General features: G+C 37.5%; 2 protein-coding genes across 9 annotated transcripts in view; one reads left to right on the plus strand and one right to left on the minus strand.

The window, feature by feature from the left end:
• Nucleotides 1–19654, minus strand: part of LOC126776578 (transcription factor BCFI-like) — a 40530-nt gene extending 20876 nt beyond the window's left edge. The window contains exons 1-3 of one of the 8 annotated variants that reach the window (XM_050499234.1): nt 18457–18702; nt 4426–4817; nt 3654–4026 (exon numbers count right to left, since the gene is read on the minus strand). In XM_050499234.1, coding sequence (XP_050355191.1) covers nt 3654–4026; nt 4426–4519 — 467 coding nt within the window. In that variant the 5' untranslated portion in view covers nt 4520–4817; nt 18457–18702. Of the gene's footprint in view, nt 1–3653; nt 4027–4425; nt 6610–18247; nt 18432–18456; nt 18703–19417 lie in introns of those variants that run through there. The other 7 variants (XM_050499226.1, XM_050499269.1, XM_050499256.1 and 4 more) reach the window with 7 other exon arrangements.
• A 2154-nt stretch (nt 19655–21808) lies between these two features.
• LOC126776862 (thialysine N-epsilon-acetyltransferase-like) lies at nt 21809–25657 on the plus strand. The gene is made up of 4 exons (XM_050499707.1): nt 21809–22042; nt 24278–24329; nt 24880–25085; nt 25324–25657. The coding sequence occupies exons 1-4, from the start codon at nt 21929–21931 to the stop codon at nt 25540–25542; spliced, it is 591 nt and encodes a 196-aa protein (XP_050355664.1). The 5' UTR covers nt 21809–21928; the 3' UTR covers nt 25543–25657.
• Nucleotides 25658–25686: the final 29 nt, after the last annotated feature.

Consider the following 25686-nt stretch of genomic DNA (forward strand, 5'->3'; position numbering starts at 1 on the left):
GTAGGAACAACTTCGAGAAGGAAGCCGATCGAAGAATTCGCTTGGGATGGGCAGCATTTGGCAACCTTCGTCAAGTCCTCAAGTCGTCTATACCGCAAATGTATGAAGACAAGTCTTCAACCAATGCGCCTTACCTGCCATGACATATGGTGCCGAAACGTGGAAACTAACTGCGGGACTAGTCCACAAATTCAAAGTCGCTCAGCGTGCTATGGAGCGAGCTATGCTCGGAGTATCTTTGAAGGATAACAACAGAAATGAGATTATCCGGAAAAGAACCGGAGTCACCGACATAGCTCGCAAAATTAGCAGGCTGAAGTGACAGTGGGCTGGTTACGTATGTCGTAGGACTGATGGCCGTTGGAGCAGACGAGTCCTAGAGTGAAGACCGCGGATCGGCAAACGTAGCCTAGGGCACCCTCCAGCCAGGTGGACCGATGACCTTAAGAAGGTGGCGGGCATCGACTGGATGCGGAAGGCGGAGGACAGGGAGCTTTTGCGCACCTTGGGAGAGGCTTATGTTCAGCAATGGATAATGATTGGCTGTTGATAAGAAACCGGCTGTGGAAACTGCCTTTCGGCTTCTACAGTAGTTGGCACCACCAAACTACACCTCAGAAAGCAAGCAATTGTTGATCCTCGTTCTCGTTAATTTCGCGATATTTCATGCGAAAACTATCGTCGAACGATAATAATTATTAATAGTGTAGTAACACTGGCTCACTTATTCTTCAAATCTGAATAGCAATAGAGTTTTGATGTTTGAAGATAGAAAAACTAATGAGCTGACACCTAAAATAGTTGCATTGCCCAAGGAGCTATCTCCAGGTAACAAGTATCAAAAGACTTGAGGCATAGATTTGTAAAAATTACCTATCTACTTCGAAATATTAGCTAAGTTCTTACTTCTTAGGGCGTACCTATTTATAGAACAAGACGCAAGGCGAGATATTGTTAAAAATAAATGAACAATAAACATGACGCTAATGTTCAAAAATTATTTACCAAGAGCTCGACCGCAAACTAATGTTATTTTTAATTACTTATTAAAAGTTGTAAAAAAACACATCTGTGACCGCAGTTTACAGCGCGACCCCACCAGAACCAGAAGACCCTAACAGACATCAGTTGTGTCTATTGCCTTGTATTTATTTGAGAGAAAAACAAAGTAGATATACAAATACCATCATCTGCACACATAGTAGGACTATTAAAATAAAAAACGAAATTAAATATTGTGTCATTAGATTTTAAGGCTGGCATTATTTAATTTAAGCTAGAATTTTATTTTTATAACGTAAGTACGCGCCTCAATCATATGCAGTGCAAATAAAATTGATATTATGTGAGGCAGCGGAAAACTACTGCATATTGCAGAGCCAGCGACGCACGTGAGGGCTCGGAATGCGGCGTGTCGCAAGCGCAGGCCGCCGGAGCACGTAGCGGCCGTGCTGCGCCTCGCAGATAAAGACTACGTCGAGAGCCTAGCCACTGTCGACATCGCTACTGTTGCCTGATAGAACAAAGTGGTTTTGTTGATGTCTACTGCTCACACTGCGACTATCAAACTGATATATGTATGTGACAGCTAAACGTGTCGTTTCAAATATTACAATTTGTTATAGACCATTCATTATAAATAGCGCTTAGCGACCTGAAGGACAATACAATTTTATTAATTATTATTAAATAACAAAGATGTTGAGTAATTGATTAATATCTAGATATAGCTATTATTAGAAACAACTACTCCGCTCGGCAGATACGACGTGTAGGTATGGGTAATAATAAAGCTAGCCAGTAATAAAGCTCTCGGAACAAATCAATACATAAAACGGAACTTGATCTAAGTACCTACTTCAACAAGGTACCATGTTTTGAGAAGCTTTTTAGTAATTAAGTACGATTCAAACATGGTCTCTACTTAGTTTTGCGTTTAATATTTATTTATAACATTTTATTTAAGAAAACAATAAATAAAACACGTATGCACTGAGTGCAAAGTGAGCCAAAAATTCCTTACGTCGAAACGAAATTGTTGCTTACAGTTTCCCATATAACAAAAGATCAATCTCGTCGACGAGATAACAAAACGGAACAAGAATAAAAGTGATACATTTAACGGATGAGCAGTAACAAACGATTATATTATTTACGAACAGTTTTTGATAACTGGAATTCTGCGATAGAAGATGACAGAGCGATAAGCCTCGCGTTCAGAATCCAGATGTGACACAGCATTGCGTAATCTTATCAGTACTTGCATAATCCTTCGTAATTATACATTTGCAGTTGGCGCAACCGCGAGACCCAAGTAAGAGACGCGGAGGGGCTCTGCGCCGAAATGTCCAATGTCTTATTCAAGTTTCACAAAGTAATTTGAAGTTTTGAAAATATTTATTTACCTTTGTGAGGATGCCATTAAATGACTTTATTAAATGATTATATTTATGAAGATGGTAATTTGATACCCCACCCAGTCATTGTTAGATACGAGGGAAACTAATCGGATTGGAAATTAGATAGGTAGGTACGTTAATATCGTTATTTGGAAGTTGCAACCTTTTTATAATTATAATAAGGGAGTTTTGAGGTTTGACAGTAAAATAATTAGTTAAGAGATCTCATCAGTCGTTATCGGTAAAAACAATTTATGGACATTATATACAATTATATACCTAATGTATGAACTTAACGATTATTATAACAATAGTTAATTTACCGCGGCCCTCACCACACTCGCACTCAAAGCACCGCAGCACTAAGCGGATATCAGCAATCATCCCAGAATAGTGTTCAGTCACATTAACTGAGCATGAGGATAAATACATATATTATTAGTTGTTATTTTCAATAAAACAACAATGTAACGGAACATAATAAATGATCTTTAGTTAACTGATTTCTTCGTTCGTTTTCTATTAGAATACAAATGGAAACAAAAGCTTTACCCTAAACCTAAAATCTTAATCGACAGGTATCACTTCTGGGCATTCTTGTGATATCTTATAGCTTTACAATTAAGCAATCTTGACGATTAATAAATAAAAATTAAGTAGCACGGCGAGTGAATTTGGCACTTAATAGTAAGAAAGTAGTACTTAGAACTAGTAGAAAGTTTATTTTTATAATAGGTATGCGTAAATAGTAGCTAAATGAGATATTTGGGGTTACGATATAAGCCTGAAAGTTATCAATCCTAAATATTTAACCGAAGGAACAATTAAGATAAAGACAAGCAAAGAGTGGCGAGTAGCTAATACACAGGCTAATGACAATGTGCGCGTCACCTAATGTGTGCACTCGTTAGTGCGCGCTCTCAGGGCTATTGTGACTTAATGCACCTACATTGTAATCCCAGTAACCAAATACTTACGAGAACATCTTTTCCCTCAAATTTTAATCATAAATCTGTGATTATCACCGATTTGCTTAAAGCTGCTTAGCTTAATCATTTTAATCGGTAATCGATTATCTAATCCGATCATTCCTATTTAGATACTTACCAGAAAGATAAGTCGAGGATGTACACGTACATAATAGCTTTAAGGATTACTGATGAGTATTTTAAATGAATATTTAACACCAGGAAATTGAAAACCAAATCTCTGATTGAATATTATTCAATAAACAATAAATAGACAAGTACTCACCCATCCACGTGATGATGGTGATCGTGCGTGTAGGGCGGCGGAGGTGGAGCAGGGGCGTAGGGCTCGTAGTGTAGTGTACGGTAATCCTCGCGGCGTTCTGGCGAAGGGCTCAGCTCTGGGCTGCGCCCGCGCAAGTATGCGCCATCCGTGGAGCCTCCGGTTGATGGCAACCCCGCCGACGGCTTGAACAGCGCTTCTTCGAGGTGTGCGTATGTCTGCATATCGCGCGCGTGTGTCGTATGCGCGTGCGCAGGCCGCAACTCCTGGTAGCTGCGCGAGTGGGACGGCGACAGGCCACCGCCGCCGGGGGCGTAGCCGAAAGACAGGGGGGGCGGGCTCTCCGCGTCGCCCGCGCCGCACTCCGCCTCGCCCTCTGCGCACACAACGGTCCGTTACTCGGGAGCGCCTATTGGCCTGCGCCGCTGCCGCGTCGCTTTATTTGTGATGCGAATAGATAGCGGGTCGCGACGAACGCCAGGCCGCGGCCGCCACTCACGTGTATGGAAACAAAACAACAATATCGTCGCTTGAACTGCCGTCTGCCACTAGTCACCAGTCAGTGCCACGAATCGAATAATGATCAACTAACTGATCTACTTAGCCAAATACTGCTAGCTACTAACTAACTAAACAAAATACTATAAGATATCATGTGTTTACCTATAACCTGTGAGGTATAATGAAACTTAAAGAAATTTAATGTCGATAATTTAGAGTTCAGCCATCGAGTTTACCACAACATAATATTCGGTAAATCACTTATTGAACTAACCTTTCAGGCAATTATTGTTGACTTCAGCGATGAACGCGTCCAGCTCGAAGGTCTCGGCGCGGTGCCAGGCGGAGGGCCAGGCGTCGTGTAACATGCTCACTACTCACTAAGTACCCTCGCGTTGTTGCGCTGATCTCTGTCGTGCGCGTGCGGTCACGGCAACGTTCGCGTGTGGACTGGCGCCCCGGCGGTGGCGATGTTTGCGGGTCGGCGGGCGCGGCGAGTTAGGTAGACCCGCCCCTTGTATATACCCTGGAAGGGAGGGCAGAAAACCTGCCTACACTCCCTTAGGCCACGCTTACCGTACATTCAATCGTTATGTACTTCATAAATGACATAACAGTCCACTTCCGACTTATATTAAATTGAAAAATTTGAAATTGTACTACCTGCTGCTGTTTTAATGAGAATGAAAGAAACTGTCGGCATTAGTATAGTAGTAGATTTAAAACGACATATGTGAAACTCATTAAAATTGTTGCAAAAATATTTCTGCGCTTATTAATCTACGGGTTAGGTAATGTTGTGACTGAATTGAAACTTACTGGAGTTTATTTACATAGGCAGGTATGTTACTACTTTACGTACATATTAATAACAGTTAATAGAAGAAATTAACTAAAAATAAAATCCTATGATGATAATTTCGCCTGTTACTCGTACCTATCATATTAAGTATTAATGGACACTTTTAGCTTTGTAAGAAACTGCTATGGAATAAAACGGAAATGTATCTATATAAGTTGTATCACAGATAAGAGAATTGGTGGAGTCGGAGCGCTGGCAGGGATAGCGGAAGCGCTCAGCTGATCGCTCACTAGCGCTGATAAGCGATATCAGCACGTGCGCGCTGTACTGCGCGTTATCGCTCGGTCGCACGACACCGACCTACACCACCTATAGGGTCTATCCCGTACTCGGCAAAAATGCTCCCCTGGCGTTACCTATTTCGCTCCAAACAGTTTAGTCAATTATTCAAAATATTATGTACCTAACTAATGATAATAATCGGTATTCTTAAAAAAACATTTAACCTTACATTTGCTGTTTCTTGTTTCTCGCTCAGCAGTTACATTTTTTTCTATTAAAAACTTATACACAGGTATACATATTTTATTTAATAAATAAGTAGGGAGTTATTTAATTTAGAATAATATTACATGCAACTTCAAAATACCTAATGGGGTTCGCAGTATGAGTTAGTATGTAGTTGTATTCTTAATATCTGTCATCGGTTCTGTGTTTTGCGATGTTTCCATGAAGCGCTGCAGAGCGGTCTATAAACATGTCCGTGACTCGACTCGCGCAAGTTATCGTCTCCCGGGAACCAATAAATTTTATCGTATTAGTGGTAAGGGTGCAGTAAATCTGTGCGGGAGCAGTTTCTCTCGTTTCCAAGTATCACGTGGCGAAAAAAGTTGTGTTGTGAGAGCGCATCGCGGGCGTCCCGCAGCGCCTCCTACAACAACAAACATCCCTAACGAGCTGACGCTCGCGCCCTGCCGACCCTTTGTTTTGAGACATGGATTACGTACCACAACGCAGGCCTGCCCACAACAATTGTTATGATTTATACACAAACTACGAACTGCAAAAAATAGTAATTGTTAAAAACAATGGCAGAATGAGAGACACTGATGGGTGCCGTCGACGCACAAAAGATTAATAGGACATGTTTGGAAAGAGTTGTGCACATGTGACTGATATGTAAACAGTTCATCTGTTTACATATGCCTCTATTAGACCCACATCGATATCTTATTTACAATTTAAAAAATATAGATTTTCAGAAGTATATAACACAGGGTAATGGTAAAGTCAACAATAAAGGTAACAATAATTTTATCGAAGACTGATTCCAAGAAGGCGTCATGATAGTCGGCGTGAACCCGAAGAGCCTCAACTCTGATTGTGATTACGCTCGTCCTTGCCGCGATAAGATACCGCACCACCACCGCCTCACTGCTACCTAGCCTACCCGCCTAGAATGATATGCAACATAGACATATCAATATCATAATATCATTAGAACTTAACAAGTTAGCTACTACGGATTCTCTTAGGTCTGGACGTCCGTCGTCCAGGAAGACCAAGTCCAGTTTTCGTCAACACGGATGAACGTTACCTGCAACGGATTCATTGATGTAAAGAAATAATAATAAATATCGAGATATGTTTCCGGTTTAAATGCCCTGTTGCGATTATTTCTAACACGAACTATTTGAAAAATATTTATCATAATATTTTTTAGTATAAAGCTGAAATTTGAATAAATATATTTTATATATTCGTATAGTTATATATTCACTATACACTCTTGGTGTTTTGGGATTAATGTTTTATAAACCGCGTAGGTACAGCCTACGTACTTATTTAATATAATATAAGTATTTACTGATCGAATTCTTCGAAACCCATTTTAAAAAGCATTGAATAAAATACGTAAAATAATATTTGCGTCGGCAATTCTTTGACTTCTTCAAATATCCGTGACCCTTGAGCGTATTAACGTTTGTAAGGAGCGAGCAATTGTGTCACAGTGGAAGGGGGCGCTTTGTGTTCTGTGCCGAATACAATTCACTAATGAGCTGTTCGCAGAAGGTGGTGGGAACCGCCGCTACCTTGGTAGGTACCTGTACCGACTGATATTCGTCATACAAAAGTAGGAATCTGTTATCGTGGTAAACGTTTTTACTTGTGATGGATTGGCCGAACATTAAAAAATTGTCTCGCTTATTTAATAAATTTTATCGAAAAAATAAATTACATTAAATAAATTACTGTAAAAAATAAATTTTATCGAAATAAAATTTCCTTGGTAATAAAGCAATTTATTTTTAAATAGATAGACGTGTTGAATACGAAAAAACCTATAATATAATCTAATAGAAATATCACTTAATAGATAGACGGTCGCAGTTTCATACCTATGTTGTTTTATCTTTTTAACCATTGGTCCAAATTATATGCAGTAAATGGGAAAAGACTTTTATTTTATTCACTTGAAACAATAAGTTTACTTATTTTAATAAGAATTCATAATTGTTGTAATATGTAAAATAAGCATAACCTAACGATTTAAATTATTTTTTTTATATAAAAACTACTTTTTGTGACTTAAATATAAAAGTAAGACATATGCTGTCGCTGACTTTTTGTAGGCATTATCAAGCTTTACAACTTTTCTCTTGAACTTAATCATATATCTCTCATCGTTACGGCAGCGTTCGTAAGAAACATTTTCGCTCGACTATTTTTTTTCCGACTTACTTTGCACTTACTACTTATACTTACTTCCACTACCACAGTCTTTTCATTTTTCGGGTTAATATATTGCCTATGACGCTCACAAATGATGTGACTTTCTATTGGTAATTAAAGAATTTTCAAAATCGGTTCAGTAGATCCAGAGATTATCCCTACAAGCTCACAAACTTTACCTCTATAATATTAGCATAGATAATACGAGTAAACGGGTTTGACTTTCATTGTGAATTGTCATCACTTATGAAGATTCATTTTCAATGTTCGACAATCCGTTATCACATACGATTGTGTGATTGAACTTATACCGATAGTATAAGTAACGATACACATCTTCTAGGCAAGCGCGCTCCATGTTAGACTGTATCATCACTTTCCATCAGGTGTGATAACAGTCAAGCGCTAGCTTATATATTTAAAATATATATATACACAGTATGTCGTAGCAACAAGAATCGTTGGTGTGTTTGTCGAAAAAAAATCTAGTGTTCATATCCGCAGATAGGTAGATTTATCTTGCCTTACTTGGGTTTGCGCCAAGTTCATGAATATGCAGCTGATGACTTATCGCAAATAAGTATTGTAATAATATAATATAATTTATATAATATTGTCGTTATAAGCCTTTATTTAGAGTAATTTAAACTTTTTTTAGGTAAGCTTAAGTGTAGATTCAATTGATTTTTTGTACAATAAACAATACGGATTTAGACCCAGATCGAATACACTTTCGGCCACAATTGACTTAACGACTAAAATAAGATGTAGTATAGATAACAAAAATATAGTTCTTGGAATATTTATCGATCTAAAAAAAGCCTTTGATACCGTTAGTCATTCAATTCTCTTAGAAAAACTCGAATGTATTGGTGTCACTGGCAATGCTTGAATATGTTTCGATCTTACCTCACTAATCGACATCAAATTGTTAAAATTAATAAGTACCAAAGTAAACCTGCAATTATAAACTATGGAGTGCCCCAAGGCTCCATTTTAGGGCCTTTGCTCTTTTTAACATACATTAATAATATTCATCAATTGGACTTACATGGTGAACTCACTCTTTATGCTGATGATACATGCTTGTTTTATTTCGGATCCTCAATTAATGATATTATACCTCAAGCGCAAGCAGATCTCAATAATCTTTATATGTGGTTCCAATCAAATCTGCTCACTATTAATATTAATAAAACATGCTATATGATCTTCAAAGCGAAAAATAAAAAAATACAGCTTCATACACCTCTTACAATAAATAATATACCTTTGCAAGAGAAAAAGCAAGAAAAATATCTAGGACTAAGACTTGATACATATTTAACATGGAATACACATATAGAACATATTACAAACAAACTCTCTAGCCTAATCGGTTCATTGAGATTCGACAACGGTTCGATGTTTACCTCGTCGAGTTCGCTTAATGATTTACAATAGTTTAGTGAAACCACATCTTTTGTATCTCATCGAAATATGGGGTGTGGCATCAAAAAGCAATATAGCCCAACTTCAAATTGCTCAAAATAAAATAATTAAATTACTTTTTCATTACCCTTATTTAACACCTTCAGATAAAGTCTATAAAGAAACCAAATTAATGAATATTAAGCAATTATACAACTCCACTACTTGTATTCTTATACGTAAAATCTTAGACAAAGAAATACATACAGAAATATCTTTCGAAAGCAAAGGTCAATTACACAAATATGCAACTAGACGTGCTAGCCATCTAATGCTGCCTAAAACTAGAACTAAGAGTGGAAAAAAGATGATTATTTTTGAGGGAGCAAAACTTTATAACAATTTACCTAAACAAGTAAAAACTCTAACAAATTTTTCTATGTTTAAATCTCGACTTTATAACCATATTCTGTGTAACGATTCTCTGTTAAAATAATTAATTGAAACTGTTATCTCATCTGTTTTGCTGATCCGAACGAATTGTTATATTTATAAGTTAGATATAAGTTCTCATGTAAATGACGTTGTCGTAATGAGAATAAAGTTCTACTTATCTTTATTAAGGTCTTTTTCAGATCTCTAGACCGGTACCGCCCGCTTTTGTTACTAAACTCTATTTACATCTGCGCAGTTACTTGCGAGTATTTCCGTCTGGCATAATAAGATGTACTTACATTTGTTTTAAGTAAGTTTAATTCGACCCGCATGCTTTCATTACATATTTTGTTGTTATATATATATATATATATATATATATTAAATAAAGAAAAATGTAAGAATATAAATAGCCGTATTTAATAGCAATCCTGTTAAAACATTAACTTATATACATAACAGCAATCTCTTAAGGTTGACGAAGTTGCTTTCCCGTGACTAATGAAACGGTTATCTCAGAACGGTAGAACATTACGAGCTCACCGCAGAGGAAAGTAGTAGAGTCGTTAAAGTGAAAAGAAATGACATTCGTTGTTTTAGGCTTCCACGGAAATGTTAACTTCGTCAGTTTATATGCGTTGTACTAAATAATCGACTCTTATGTTTTAGATTATACATTATATGTCCATGCATCGTTGTGTCGTAACAATACACAAACATCACGTCTGTTGTGCCAGCGAGAGTCGCGCTAATAATGTTAGTTCATTATCATTTTTATACTTCTACAAATAATAACATTGTGTTGGTGCGTGATTAGATTTTGTTATTCGAACGACCGAAATACGATTTTATAATAGATTGTTTTATAGTATTCCAACGTACTTAATTACGATATTAAAGATAATTAATTCGCTTAACTTAAATAACATATATCTCGATGATACTTAAATAACAAAGCTGTAATACTAATAAATCAACAGGCAATTGCCGATAACGCAGCTTTGCAATTAATTCCGTTTATGTTTTGCTCTCAGCCGAGATAACAGCGAACTATCTCCTCAAAATAAGAACGAAATCAAAAACCTTTCATAATTAAAATTTTTACTGACCTTTGAGCTGCGGCTTTTGTTATTCAATAATTATACTTTAGTCATTAGAAAGGGATCCTAATTACCTATGGCTTGTTCGTTCTTATTAGATGAATAATAAAAGGATTTTAGTAATCTAGTAACTTGCTAGTCAAGTTACGAAACGAATGCCAATTTGGTGCAGATCTTTTAACTCGGCAGCGTGAATAAGAACTGCTTCTAAATCTCAAAAGATCAACGAATTACATGGACAGGGCAGGAAATTAAACGTTGTTACACAATTAGCCGTCTGTTTTATATCTCAATGTCGTCACCCAAATTAGAAACAAAAATACAAACAAAATGTTTTACACGATTCGGACAGGGAGCGAAATAACAATAATAGAAAACAGACGCTTAATAATTCTACGATGAGTAATTAGTTCGGAGATACCAAAACGAAAACAATGGCACAAAGGAAGTAGGACTTCTGCAAATTTTTGCCTGATTATTCACGACTCCCCTCTTCAGACCTTCGCCTGTGAGCGCAGAGCGCATTCCGGGGTGCGGACCCCTTCCGGCCTCACACATCCGCTCTCGCGGTCTCGTCATTGATAGTATTTTACTCGAACTTATTGTTCCAGCTCGGTTTTCGGTGTGTCGAAAAATTATTCAGCTTAATGATACTTTAGTGATATAGACATTGTTAACAATAGTACGATATTGATTTTTAACCGACAAAAAAGGGAGTAGTAATATGTTCGAAGCCTATTTTTTCCATATATAATCGGATCAGCGATTTCTTAGAACTACAGACTCTTGTGATAGGTTACACGTGCACTACCTATGGTAACGCAGCTTTCATTAAAGTTCACTTACTAACGTTTGCCCACTTTTCTTATAACTTTATAACAAAGGTAATAAACAAATAACGTATAGGACATTGTTTGTTTATTATTGTGTTGTTTTTCTTATTATTTAAATTACAATTTCTCTACAGACATGTGTGTCCGAACTTTAAGTTATATTTGGTTTCTGAATTTGTATACAATGTTTGCTCTGATTTTAAAATTAAAAAAGTAAATACCTGTTATATTGTACTCAAGTATATAATATTATTATTATTACCTACAAACGTCCTTCTCCTGCAGTTAGTGTGATCTGAAACCAGTGCTATATAACTGCTGCTGGTGATATTATAATCTAGCGAGTAATTTCTTTTTTGTTGCGCAAGAATGTAAATTGTAATCAGTGTTATAAGTGTCAAGTTTCGTAAACTACATCCACGTTTCTGTATTGAAAATTCTACCGGAGGAGCCGGCAGAACATGAGAAATTTCATATAATATACCTAGGTATGCGGTTTTTTTTGCAGTTACGTGTAAGTAAGCGAACTGCCAACTTTAATTAATCTATTAAAAATTAATCTATTTTTGTTGATTGATTTTATTTCAAAATTTTATAAAAATAATTAGCTCGGCCGTATTTTAAATTATTTATTGATTATTAATAACTCATAATTACCTTATTTCTAACTAAACAAGCTGACGGGTATTTTAATATCTTTAGTCATTTATATTATTATTATCCATTACAAACAGCTATTAACCATGTTAGTTTTATTATAAGTCGAAGTGTTCGTTCGTTTAAATGATAATGATTAAATATTTTGATATTGAATTATAACTTTCTTAACATTATACTCAAACTACGAGCATTCGCAGGAACATAAATAGGCTTTTTGTGAAAATTTGAAGGATTATCAGCTATTTTATATGGTAGGTTGGCATGTACATATGTACTTAGTTATATTCATACGATTTTTTTTACATAACCTAAATATTTTACTATCTACTAAAAAGTAAACATTCTTGCTAGTACTTCGTCTGACCGTCCTGTTGTAGGTGTCCTGTTAGTGGTAGGTAACTTGAAGTTCACCGTTTAAGTACAACTATAATCCACATCAGGTAGGTATTATACTTACTCATATAACAAACGAAACTGAAATCACATGTCGACGGCGCATGCGTGATGACCACGGCGGTAACGGATTACGAACGATAAGGATGTTCTACTTTGATTGTCAATAAGTAAGTGTAATGCTTATATGATATGGAATACAGAATACTTAACAGTAATACTTATCAATTTAAATTTAGCATTTAATTACACATTTTGTGTAGTGGGTATCGGTATAATGCCATATAAAGCGACACACGCCTTTAGGCATTCGATGATATTTTTGTGAGAATTAAAGAAGACCCATTGTTGCCGAGGAGTCGGGCGACGGGGTGAGACGAGGGGGGCGGCGGACGAGGGATGGGTAGTGAGCGACAGTTTAAATAAATAAGATATTAATATTTTGAAGCGAGGGCCGGAGGTCGCGCTCGGCTGTTATCAGCGAGCTCCGCGTCTCCCGCGCCCCGCGCCCGCCTGCACCGCCGCATGACCCTCGCCTCGCCTCGCTTCAACACCACTCGCAATTACCAATACTTAACATTTTAAATAAATTCTAATATAAGTACAAATAAATATTTACATGTCAATTCAAACAGTCGGTACTCTCAACTGAACTGTAGCGTGGATACAGCATTACCTATTCGTTTTGTACTTAAAGTTATGGCCGCCAGTCATTTTAATAGTTAATGTTATCGCCTTTGTACGCCGCCGTACGAGCGTGACGTAATTATTATTATTTCGTATGGAGGCTAGAATATTACCTACGAACTGCTTTTGTGAATTTTGGTGTGTTTTTATTATTCGATATTATCGAATAAAATCGTCGAAGACCCGAAAAGATCTGCCACGTCGTTACGTAAGCGCGTAATCTCCTGACCTCCCGACGTAAACACCGTCTTATCTCGCTGCTACTTTTTAACGACGCTACGACGGAACTGGGCTCAGATAACGTTATTAGAGATGGCTCATTATTACCATTCATAAATACTAATCTCTATACGTAACAAATACGTGCTGGGACTAGACTTGCATTTAGGATCGCCGCCGTGGACGATGGTGGCGGCGCGGGCATTCGACCGAGTGCAATGTCTGAAACAGTCATGTCAATCAGTTTGACAGGATTTATATACGTAACGATAAATATAAGAAAAATATATTTTTTTACCGATCATTGATTACTACTACTAAGGTGAGGGTCGTGAGTTCGATTCTCGTTCATGACAAATCTTTGTAAAAAATAAAATGCACACCCGTTTATTAAATGTTTGCGTCAAAGTCGTCATACATTTTCTTTATTAAAATCAGATAATTTCTGCTGCAATAAAACTGTAAATTATATACCTGATACTAGTTTTCCTCCACCTTCACGTGTCGGTTACTCTTAAGCGAAAGGACTCGACGTTCGAGGACGTTCCGAGGATCTGACGTTAAATACACGTCATGGTACAAATGTCGTTCTTGGTGTGTTGGACATTGGCAATAAAGCTTTAGGAGCAGCGTACTGCTAAAAAGCTATCAAGTCGGCCGATCGCTCAGTGGATCAACAAAACTATTAGGTAAGTGCGGGTGAATGTGGTGTTACTAACTAATATTTGGCCGCATTTTCATTAAAACGTTTTTCGAATTTATCACTCGGTAATCAAAATCACTATGAAATTGCCCTGAAATTATGTACGTAAGAATTTATAGTTACAGCGAAGCGATCGGTACAATAATTCAAAACAAACAGACGAACTGAAATACTCATGATATTTTCTTAATTTATTAATGAATTGAATAAAATTGAAACTAATCAAATGTCGAAAGCCCGCACTAATTATACGTATCAAGTATTGACTAGCCACTTGCTTATATTTTCGTACTGTACGTAGGTTCGAACAGTTGTCTAAACAAGAGTAAAACAACTTATATCGAGCACTTATCGACTGTTCTTTAGTCTGTTATTTATTTTTATCATTTTGATGGAGAAGTACAGGTTAAGTTATATGTAATACTAGGTTTTCGACTCCGCAAACTTAATACACGACGTATTGAGTTTCCTAGGTAACACGCAAAGTATTTATTACTATGTTAAAATTTCGCAGACATTTTTAACTTTGTATTCATTGTTAGATAAAATTTAAACACAATGAGTGAAATGAGTATTTGATGACTTTGTTAGTATTGTTAGCTACCGACATATTTCCTTTAAGAAAAAGAGTAACTACATCCGTAGATTTTTTGATGATTTGCTCGACCTTGTCCTTGTCCAGGTAGGCAGATACAATATGTTTAAATACTCATTCTATCGTAGAAGAGATCTTTATAGGTAAAAGTGTGTTCCATGAACTTGTAGTATTTCCCACTTCCTACATTCATTTACATAGTTTTCTTTTACTGTTTTTAAATTATTTGTACCTAATGTAGGTTGTAGGTATATCGTTCGGAAAGAAGAATCTCATTTAGAGATGTCAACAAATAAACTAAGGTAAATATTGATGGACATATCGACAACCATGGTATCTAGGTGTAACAACATATTAAAATGTTTGTTGTAGCCGCGTTTATTGCGTTATCGACGTCTCCGTTAGTACGTTTTCGATACGCGCGCGTCGCTGCGTCGTCGTCGTAGTGAACATTGTGTTGTGCACGTTTTTCATTCGAATTTCGAATCGACGTTGTATGATCATGCACGTCTACGCGCGTCGCGCCGTATCGCGGCCCGAGCGGCCGGCGGCACGTACTCGCGCCTCTGAGGCAATGTGTTGTGAAATATTGCCTGCCTCCGTGTCCGATACACACACACTTTATTTGTAATAATACATCTGCTTTAGGTATTAAATTTATTTTTATACTTTGTGTTTACCAGGTTCTAATGCGCCTGCCATTGATAACCAATAGTATTGCAACGCGAAGTTGACGAGCTTGAGTATTTCGGTTTGCCGTCGCGGCTGTCGTGTCGTATCGTGCTGTCGTTGTAGAGCGCGAAGTGGTGGCGAGGCGAGGCAAGCGGAGTGCGGCGCGGGGAGCGGTCGGGTCAGCGCGGGCGCACAGGGCGCGCTTATCGCTCTCCTCGCCGCCCGCACCGCGCACCTCCACTCCGCACTGCCTGCGCCGGCGCCGAGTTAAATGTGAATCAGGTCGACGGCTCTACATCTTTTCTACTCGTGTCATATGCTTAAAGTATTTATAAATCATGTGACTTTTTCGCCTTTGTCAATATCGAACAAAATTGCACCAGATTATCATTTGAAAATACAAAGTAAATATGATACATTTACCAATGTAACGATCGCCTATGTCGTAGGCAGTAGCTGCTAATTGAAGCGACTGTATCTGAGTTGAGACACGCTTCATAAAGACACGCTTACGACAGGTAAGTGCGTGACAAACGTATACTTCACTACTACTCAGTTCAAGAAAAATAGTTCAAATACCATCCACGTGGCTACTGATTTGATCGAAATTAATCAATAAATATTTATATTTATATTATGTCCTTATTTAAACTTAAGAAAATACTATTTACTAGACTACTATAATACTAAACTAATGCAGTGTGTTGACTGCACTGGATTGATTTTAAATTCTTTCAATAATCGTATACAAATCGCACGAAGTAATACATGAGCAAAGCGAATACAATCACCTACAGGCTGAGAATGCGTGGTGCCATGAATGAATTGTAACTGGAGACGTTTACTCCTCGGAGAGCGCGAGCTGCTGCGTTGCGTACTCGGAAACGTGAGCGGGACAAAACTGATGCTCTGAGAACTGCTCGCAGACCAAACAAACGGATCTACGTGCCGGGCTGGCGCAGACATCCGACCATCTAAGGCATCGAGTACAACATTTATAGAGAACATCTTTACATTATGTGGGTTGTACTCGTAGCGAGATTTGATATTTAATAATAAATTATTTATCTTGGCGTTGTTCACATGACAATTTAATTGGTTGATTTAGTTTAAATTCAAAATCAAGATATATATTTGACTTCATAACATTATTGACAAGCATTACTGAATCGCTTTCATATTTAAATTAAGTAAAAAACAACCGATTCGGAAAGTTCCGGAATGAACCGGCTTGGAGCTGTTATTTTATAGTATTTTTCTAGTTGTGCAACAACTAATAGTTTTATTTTACATTTTTAGATAAATAAAATGTACAGTGTAGTTACACTCTAATGTACGGGAGGGGGACAAAACCTGGGCGAATTTGTAAGATGGCGCCAAACTTATGTCATGATTGAAAAAAACCTTGTTTCACTGAAACGCCTGGTTACCGATGAGCCGATGATAATCCCGAAGAATCATCCTAACGAATAATGTTTTGAAGTTATAAATTTTATCAGTCACACTGAAATATGGTTTTTTATAGGATAACGAAAATATAAACGATTTGAGCAATAAAATAAATTATGGTTGTAAAATGTAATTAAGATTAAAATATTTGATTTGTACCTTTTTTAATAAATTTCTCGATTTAGGGGGTTTCGATTAATTTCTCTCCTCGAAAGAATCGCAGCTCCGTGGCCGATAATCGAAATGCTAGTATACATAAAATTATAAACAGATGAGTTTAGTTTGTTTGATATTTGAAGATTCACGCAAAAGTGTTTTAAGATTACAAACTGCCAACAGGAGCATCAAATTTATTCTTGTTCCTTGTATTGACAGCGTACACATTACTATTTGCAATAAAATCGTTTACGTTTTTACATATATTACATTATCAAATAAGTGTTGAAACTATTACTATTAATTCGATTGTTATGGAACTTACTTTTGCTTACACTCAAGTGAACTACAATATTTTCTGTGTAGATAGCAAGTCTTTAAGTTTTGCTGCAGCTGCCGAAATTTGGTCAGTACAACATTATACCGTTCAGCCTCCTGGAGACATTGTTCTTTAAAATAAAAAAAATATTTACTTTAATTTATTTAACAGTTGTCCTTAGATTTGAGGCAGGATCGGCTTAAAGCAGCAACAAAACCTCAGGTGGTCACAAAGCTAATTTCCTAACCTTAGTAAAAATAAAAATGTTGTTGCGAAAATTTCTTAACTTTCGACCTCTTTTGTCGAACCAAATATTTTAAATTACTTTAATGCCATTTTATTAACCAGCGAAATCTTTAAAGTATAAGAAAGTAGCCCGAGTCGCCATAACTTTAACCCTTGGAAAGTTGCCGGATGCCTGTGTACATCGAGAGATCACTTGGCAGATGCTACTGCCTTGAGAGGAAGACTCGTCGTTTGGTTACGTATATCGTTAATAAAAGATTACATATTTTCAAAAATACCGAAGCCTTGCCTCGTTATTTTGGTTCTTGAAGTTAAACTTAGTAATCTGACGAGCGATAGGAAGCACGTGATGTATCTACGAGTACGAAATGTGTATACAATTGATACATGTTGACAAATAAATGTTGTGTTCATTAAACGCAATGTTGGTTGCCTTTATTTTATTAATATTACCTACTAACTAACAACGTAGGTAGATTTACTGCGAGAAGTGTAAGCGTTATTATTTACACGATGTATTCAAAGCATTCATTTCTTTTACGGAATCGAACAACAACTACACCTATAAAAATATAGCATTATAATTGCAATCTGAATAATGTTAAAACGTCGTTAATGTAGCATAAGTATTGCAAATAATTTATAAGAACAAGAAACAGCAAGTAGCTGATAATGAAAACGTACGTTTAATTTTTCACAAGTAGTAACGCTAAAGTGGAATTATAAGCGTATTTCGACGTCGCTTGCAAGTCGCGGCGCTGACACGACCCGTACTGTTATCAGCGCCGGGCGGAAGCCGCGCCATCGCCTCCAGCCCTGCCGTCTGTCACGCTTGTCTAGTTCTGGTTGCTATGATCATTTGGCAAATGTTTTGGACTTTTCATCTCACTCACCCGCTTCACCGGGACCCATTCCGACCCCAACCCGACCACTCGCGCTACCATTTTTTCCGCCGTTTTTCCAGTGCTTCGTGTGGAAAACTAACGCAATTAAATTGGCATTAGCGCGATAACGCGATGTGAATGCAGGTGCAGCGACACAAAGCGGGTCAGCGGCGCGGGCGGCGGCGCGGTCAACACTCTCTAACAATAACAAGGAAACTCGTAACGGAGGCGCGCGGCCCGCGGGCAGCGCGCGCGGCTGCCTACTGCCACTCGCTGAGTTTGAGCGATTTCGCTTTATCTAATCGTCGGATGATAAAACGTTGCGACTCCCGCGTGTCTGCCGGCGCACCGCATACAATCCGCCGCATGCGCTTGCGCACCGCCCCTACACTGCATCATGCTCAATATACCACTGGGCATGGAGTCATATTGGAGAGCTGACAAGACCTAACGGACCCCAGACATTAAATCAATAAAGCCTTTCTCCTTTCACATCAATCACGAAGAGGAAGGGTGTAACCTGCTTAATTACTTACATCTGCACACCTTATGTTCGTGATAACACAAGCGCTCATCTACAAATTGTGTCGGTTGTGGCACTTACTTGGAAGTTCTAATCTAAGCCAGCGTGCACAGTGTTGTTGAGCGATTTATTTAGTAAGCAGCTGAGGACTTGCAACCAACCTAACTTTTGACAAACTTAAGACACGAAAAGTTAAGAAGCTAACATTTTACATTTTCACAATTAGCTACTACTTACCGTCGAGTACGTGACGACGTCATATAGAATTTATTTTTCGTGTTCCTAACGTTTTGGTAAATGACTAGGCGTATGGTGTTGTATGTGTTTGTTACTTGTGTTAATCTAATTTCGTACCTAAGTAGTAAATAGGTGCTTTAGTTGTATCGCTCAACTTAACTTAAAACTGTGTAGAGTCTTCGGCGTCGTTCAGGTGATCGAGGTACTCACCGAAATGGTATTCAGTCTTGGTAGCGGCCATCGCTGTACTGAGGGGCAGAGCAGTGGAGCACGGCAAGGGAATGTCAACAGGTCCAAGAGCACGGCCGTGTGGCGCATCGCCGCCGTCGGGAGCGTCGTACGTGTGTTCAGTGCGCGTGAGCAGAGCGCGCGCGCGCGGCGGAGGACGGCGCGCGAGTCCGCGGGCCGCGCGCCGCCCAGCAGCGCCGCCGCGCTGCGCTGACGCAACCGAGACTCCGCCACACCGCGCACCACCACATCATCACTTAACACCACCCTCACCCGCTCACAGCTCAGGAACTTAGGACTACATTTTATGTTTTCAGTCAATTCAATTTTGCAATCAAGTCAGTATTATTTCGATAAATAGGTATAATATACTTTCTATTGTAATACTTTTATTTGTCATGGTTTGTTGAGTTATTTTTGTAAAATTATGTTCGTATAATACCTTCTCCTCAAAAAGAGGAGAGGAGGCCTTTAGCCCAGCAGTGGGACATTCACAGGCTGTTACGGATTACGGATGTTCGTATATATCGGCGTAACTGCAATGCCCAACACTTTTATATATCTTGGCCCCCAAATAATTGACCGTTCTTATTAGTAATGACAAGTTCTCTTTTTTAAGCAATATTAAAGTAATAGTAATTATTTTTAATAATTAAAAACATTAATTTTAAGATCTAATTTACTTTATTTTAATTATTATACTTAAATATGACAATTACTAATAAATTATTTACAATTAATATCGTAAGATGGCGCTGCCGCGGCGCTCTTCTTGCGCGTCCCTTGCACTAGTTTACATTGCAAATTCGAAATAAAAACAACGTATCACTAATAAACCCCCCCTATCCCCCCGGGGTTCTAGTCAACAAGACCACATTCTAGCCAGACGGCCACCATACATAACAATTAAAGTTGAATTAAGTCCCGTATCACCCAATACGTAAAATCGAGCTCCAAACTTAGATCATCAATTATGACCAAAGTAATAATCTGTGTTCATTGCACGAAAATTGCTCGTGTATTTGTTAGTTTAGGTATCAGGAATTGAGCCGGCTAGTTTTTTTCTAATTAACGAAACCGACTGTTCATTCGACATCCTTATCGAAGAAATATATAAGACAATTTATATACATAAGTAGTACATACGTTTACGGTCTTACCTAAGTAAGTTAGTTATCTTGACGGCGGTACCAATTTTTGTTTGATAATCTTTATGTTGACAATACAATCAACAACGTTAGCATTAGGTATTCCTATGAATAAAGTCTCTATAGACTTGAGAACTGGGCTTACTGTTGCTGACACATGGTGAACTTTGTGATGGTTGAGTCCACATTAGCACATCGATCCAAAATGTTAGGCTGTCATGACATGTCATGTGACGGTTAGTGAACAGTGAAGGTACGATTTCGACGCCTAGGACGTATAGAACGCATTTATGTTATTCATGTAATTGTCGATTGTCCGATGAAATGTAGGTATACCTTACTTATAAGAGATGAGTTACTAGTCTTATAAAACTAATATTTTGACACCAACTAATATCAACATCATCAATATGCAGCCAAAAACCTGTAGGCAGTTAGTTTACATTTGCGTACAACATACAAAATAAGGATAAATATAAGAAAATTACAGTAGCTTTTTGTTTAAAATAACAAACTAGCATCTCTGAAAAATCCGAATTGCTCTGTGAATAAGTCTGGTTTGGTTCACCAATAGGCAGCACGACTGCACCAGCAGCAGGCTCCACGGGCACCATCAGTATAACTATTATTTTTTGAAAATAATTTCTCTTCTAAATTGTAATGAAATTATTGTTTATTGCGTACTGAATAATTTACAAATCAGTTTTAACAATATGACAATTTATATTTATCGGGGTATCGCCCCCCCCCCCCCCCCCTCGAAAGTAGTGCCGAGCGAGACACCCGCACGACAAGGTGCATGCGGCAAGCGCGCGTATATACGTGCTCCAATACAATATAACAACGAGGAGTAAAAAGTTAAATGTTATGAAGTAACATGAACAGAAACGTGACTATTAAAAACCTGTCTTATTATTTAAGCTCGTAACGCCATCTAGTATGAATAATAATTGGACAACAATGTTCTCGAGACTGGGCTGTGGACGCCATGACATATCGGGTCTACTTTGTATTGCTCCGACATGCCCACAGATGGCGCGTGCTTGTATTTGTAACGAGATGTTTTCTAATTTATTTTATTACGTATGAATTAATTATGAAAATAAATGTCTACGTGAAATAAAAACTCACATTCGTTTATTGTATTGAATGTATATAATGCATTACAAATAATTTGTAAACAGTGACATCTGTTAGTAACAGGCTACACCTTTAACAGGCAGCCCACAGCACACATTTACAAACTCTGCTGCTCGCTCCAGTTATATTTTGTTCGTCGACTGTTGTTTATCATCTCGGCGGCGACATTTTGTGTTATTTTATTGGTTATAAATCTTCAGATGTGATGTCAGCGCGCAAACCGGAACTTGCGGCACCAGAGGCGACGAGGCATGCGGAAAGGATACGAGTGCGAATGATGCGGCGCGAAGACGCGTCTGCTGTGCACGAGATGATACATGTGAGTTCCGACTGCGCTCAGCCTCAGCGCTGTCACTATCAGCTGTCAATCCGTCAACTGTCACCTGTGACGCGTTCAAATTGTCATCATAACGCTAGTTGCTGTACAATTACAAGGCCACGAGTTTTCTTACAAAAATAAAAAAAAATTGTAATGAAAAATCGAAATAATATTGAAACTCGTATTGGCTTTTTTTTCTTTAATTAACAAATATGCTTACCATAATAAAGCCTTTTAACGTTTTACTTTGCGTAAACTTTTTAATCAGTATGAAAATTGTAGGAGGTTATTTGTTAAGAGCAGTTGCTAATCAATCAATTATGTGTATCTCCTAATCCTAATAAAAGTACAATATGTCGCTTAATTGAATATTCCTAAAGCAAGAACCTAATAGTAGATTAATAACGTGTGCAAACAATATTGTATTAAATTGGTTGTTTAATAGCTAATTAGCTGATTACCTGATTAACGGCATAATGCTAATTATATTATACACTGTTGAATGCCCGGTATTCATTGTGTCCTTACCAATGACAAGCTCATTGGTAAGCAACGACACCTCAGCTATAAGTTAGCAAGGAGTTGGGTATCCTGCTGATTTCAGATGATGCTGTTCCAGCTCCATATTTTAAACTTTTTTTTTTTAATATTTGTCATACTTAGGCACCTAGTTGGCGAACGCTCGCTACACGATGGGTACGAGTAGATTACTACTTGAATATTGTAAAATGAACAATACTTTTCTATTTGGAAATAATAAATATTAATATAATAAAACAACCAATAACTGGTACAATAGTCTATTTAAGTATACATGTACACCATTCGATACCATTTACTAATGGCAATGTGGAGTTTGCACAACACTCAACAATAGCTGCAGTTACATACCGATGATTACCTAATTCGTAGCGTGTACATATATATATATATATATATATATATACATCGTCATATATATATTTTTATTTATATAATTATATATTGTTTATTTTTTCTATAAATTTTTAGTACATTTTTTATTTTTGTTATTAGTCTCATAAGGTTTATCTTTTAGGTTTGATCATTAATAATTAGCTTGCATAAATTATAGATTTTATTATAGTTTGAATTGCATTAAAAGTTGCAAACTAAACAATTTGTTTAGTTTTGTAACGGATATTTTTATCCCGTTTAACTGGATATCATAGTACCAGGGGTAAATACCCCATAGTCTTGTTGGAAAGATGTCCCGTATATATATATATACGGGAGCGACGGCTGAGCGATATTACTATCTCCATCTTGAGTTGGTGGTATAGGATCCATTGCGTAGGCGGAGAAAATGATAATGTACACTTCGTATAACCTTAGTTTATTTTTATTTGAACAAAATAAAAACTTAAAAGTTACTAGGTAAACCGACAGTTTCGTTTAGGAGAAGTGACCTGGTCGGCGTTCGAAATCGTAATGTGTCGTTTCAATTCTTCACTTTCCAAATTCTTCATTTTCCAATAAAAGATGTACTAAAAATGTATAGAAAAAATAAACAACCATTCTAATTTAATTAAAATATAAATACGAATAAAACTAAACAATTGAATGCAAACTTTATTAAACTCTGCCACTAAGGAATAGGTACCCTTAAAAGTAAAAAGTAATTATCTATAAACTCAAATATAAAGAATAGAAAAAAATAATACACCCGACATAATAATTGCAACCTACAGCCGTTGTGGCTGTAGGTTTAGGTTTGTGGTATTTAATATATTGAAAGTAATGGAAAAACTCGAAACAATCAGACTTAACAACGACAGAATGCTTTATTTTATTGTTTATGGCAGAATGTCACTCCACTCTGGGAAATCTGGACACCGAGGTTCAGAAATTAAAGTATTTAGCACACCGCCAAATATGGGCTCATAGCCGCAACATATGTTATAAGAACAAAAATACGTACATTTTTATTGACTCAACGACGATTTTGATGAAATAAAGACAAAACTGTTAATTCAATTTGTAATTTTTGGCCATTTTAAAGATTACCCCGGACAGACAGACATAAGGCCAAAAATAAAAATATGTTTGTTTTTTATTTTGATGACTCGCAATTAGCCATATTAACTTTTACAGAGGCGGTTATTTTGAAATCACATACAGACACTTAAATTTTATTTATTTGTATATCGTATAGATAGATTATACATGATCACTGTTAATATATAGAACTTGGTCGCCATTTCTGATGACTTTCAGGAATTAGCGACGTTCGAGGGAGTACCGGACGGCCCGAAGCTCAGTGTGCAGGGTGAGTGCCGGCTAATGTACCTCATAAACTCATCACGAGTATAAAGCTCGTTTTAAACTTCTTTTATTTATTTCAAAAGGCACACTAACAATGTTATCACACAAGTTGAATAGTTTCGCACGGAATATTTTGTTCTATGTGAACAATTTTCGTACAGATAAGAAACTGTTCAAAACAATGAATATTTTAAGGAGTACAGTGGGGATTAGATACAGGTACTACTACAAAATTCGATACTAGGGGTTCCAAGTGTGAGTGAGAACTGATTGAAATAACCTATGCAACAAAATAAGTCGATAATCCTAATTTGCGAACTTTTTTTTTTAATTGTGACAAAAAAAGCTTTAATTTTACTCAATCAATCAATTCATTTATTTCTAATAATAATTTATATAAATCAGTTAATAATATTAATTAGTTCGCTCGTACTTTATTCATTCAATCGAAAATACGAAGCGTGAACATAGTATGGAACCTATACAGAAAAACTTTTCTTGAAACATTATACTGTTTTCTTCATTCACATTCACACCAAGTTTATACAATACAGATTTAATAGAAGACGGTTTCGAAAGCTCTCCACCGTGGTTTTTCGGGCTGGTGGCCGAGAAAGACGGGCAGATGGTAGGACATGCGATGTGCAATCGTGCATACTCGAGCTGGACGCGTCGTGCCTTCTACGTCGAGGACCTGTACGTGCGGCCGACAGTGCGCCGGGAGGGCGTCGCTCGCCGGCTGTTGCAAGAGCTCTGTAGGGTAAACTTATAGTTTTAGTGCAATGAGTTTATACTAGTTAGGAGAATAAGGAGTGTGCCTGTATGTTCGCTCACACATGCACTGCGCAGTTGGTGAGTCCTCTATATAATTTGGTCAGGTTTATTTAAAATTAAGTTTGAGTATTAATTGCAAAGTAGTTTGTGTTTAATTTGCCAAATTTTCAACAAGATAACGTAGCGATGTAGAAAGCGGCAGCAAAAAGTCGTATTGTTTACAGATGGCGGTAGCGGAGGGCGTACACCGCGTGGACTGGCACGTGCTGGAGAGCAACAGCGACGCGCTGGCGTTCTACTCGCGACTCGGAGCGCGCGACCTGCGCCTCACGGAGGGCCGCGCCGCGCTGCGTCTCGACCGGCCGCGCATCGAGGCCGTCGCCGACGGACGCTTGCTGTCTGCTGCTGAGGACGAAACGCTCAAACCTGCAATTAATAATTAGAATTATTTTCTTAATACTGCATTTGGAGTAAACAGTATAATCCATTGTTTTTACTTTTATACCGGCAACAATTAACAACAATAATAAATTTATTTATTCTCTCCCAAAGACAATAATGTTGACATTTTTTTTTTTATCTTATTA

This window comes from Nymphalis io, chromosome 2, assembly GCF_905147045.1.
Source record: "Nymphalis io chromosome 2, ilAglIoxx1.1, whole genome shotgun sequence".
Taxonomy (NCBI): Eukaryota; Metazoa; Arthropoda; class Insecta; order Lepidoptera; family Nymphalidae; genus Nymphalis; species Nymphalis io.

Bases quoted from the DNA above. Each gene is read 5' to 3' on its own strand.
- LOC126776862 (XM_050499707.1), top strand. From the start codon at position 21,929: ATGTCAGCGCGCAAACCGGAACTTGCGGCACCAGAGGCGACGAGGCAT. The intron at 24,330-24,879 runs GTGAGTGCCGGC...TATACAATACAG, and splicing joins CCCGAAGCTCAGTGTGCAGG to ATTTAATAGAAGACGGTTTC. The intron at 25,086-25,323 runs GTAAACTTATAG...TATTGTTTACAG, and splicing joins TGTTGCAAGAGCTCTGTAGG to ATGGCGGTAGCGGAGGGCGT.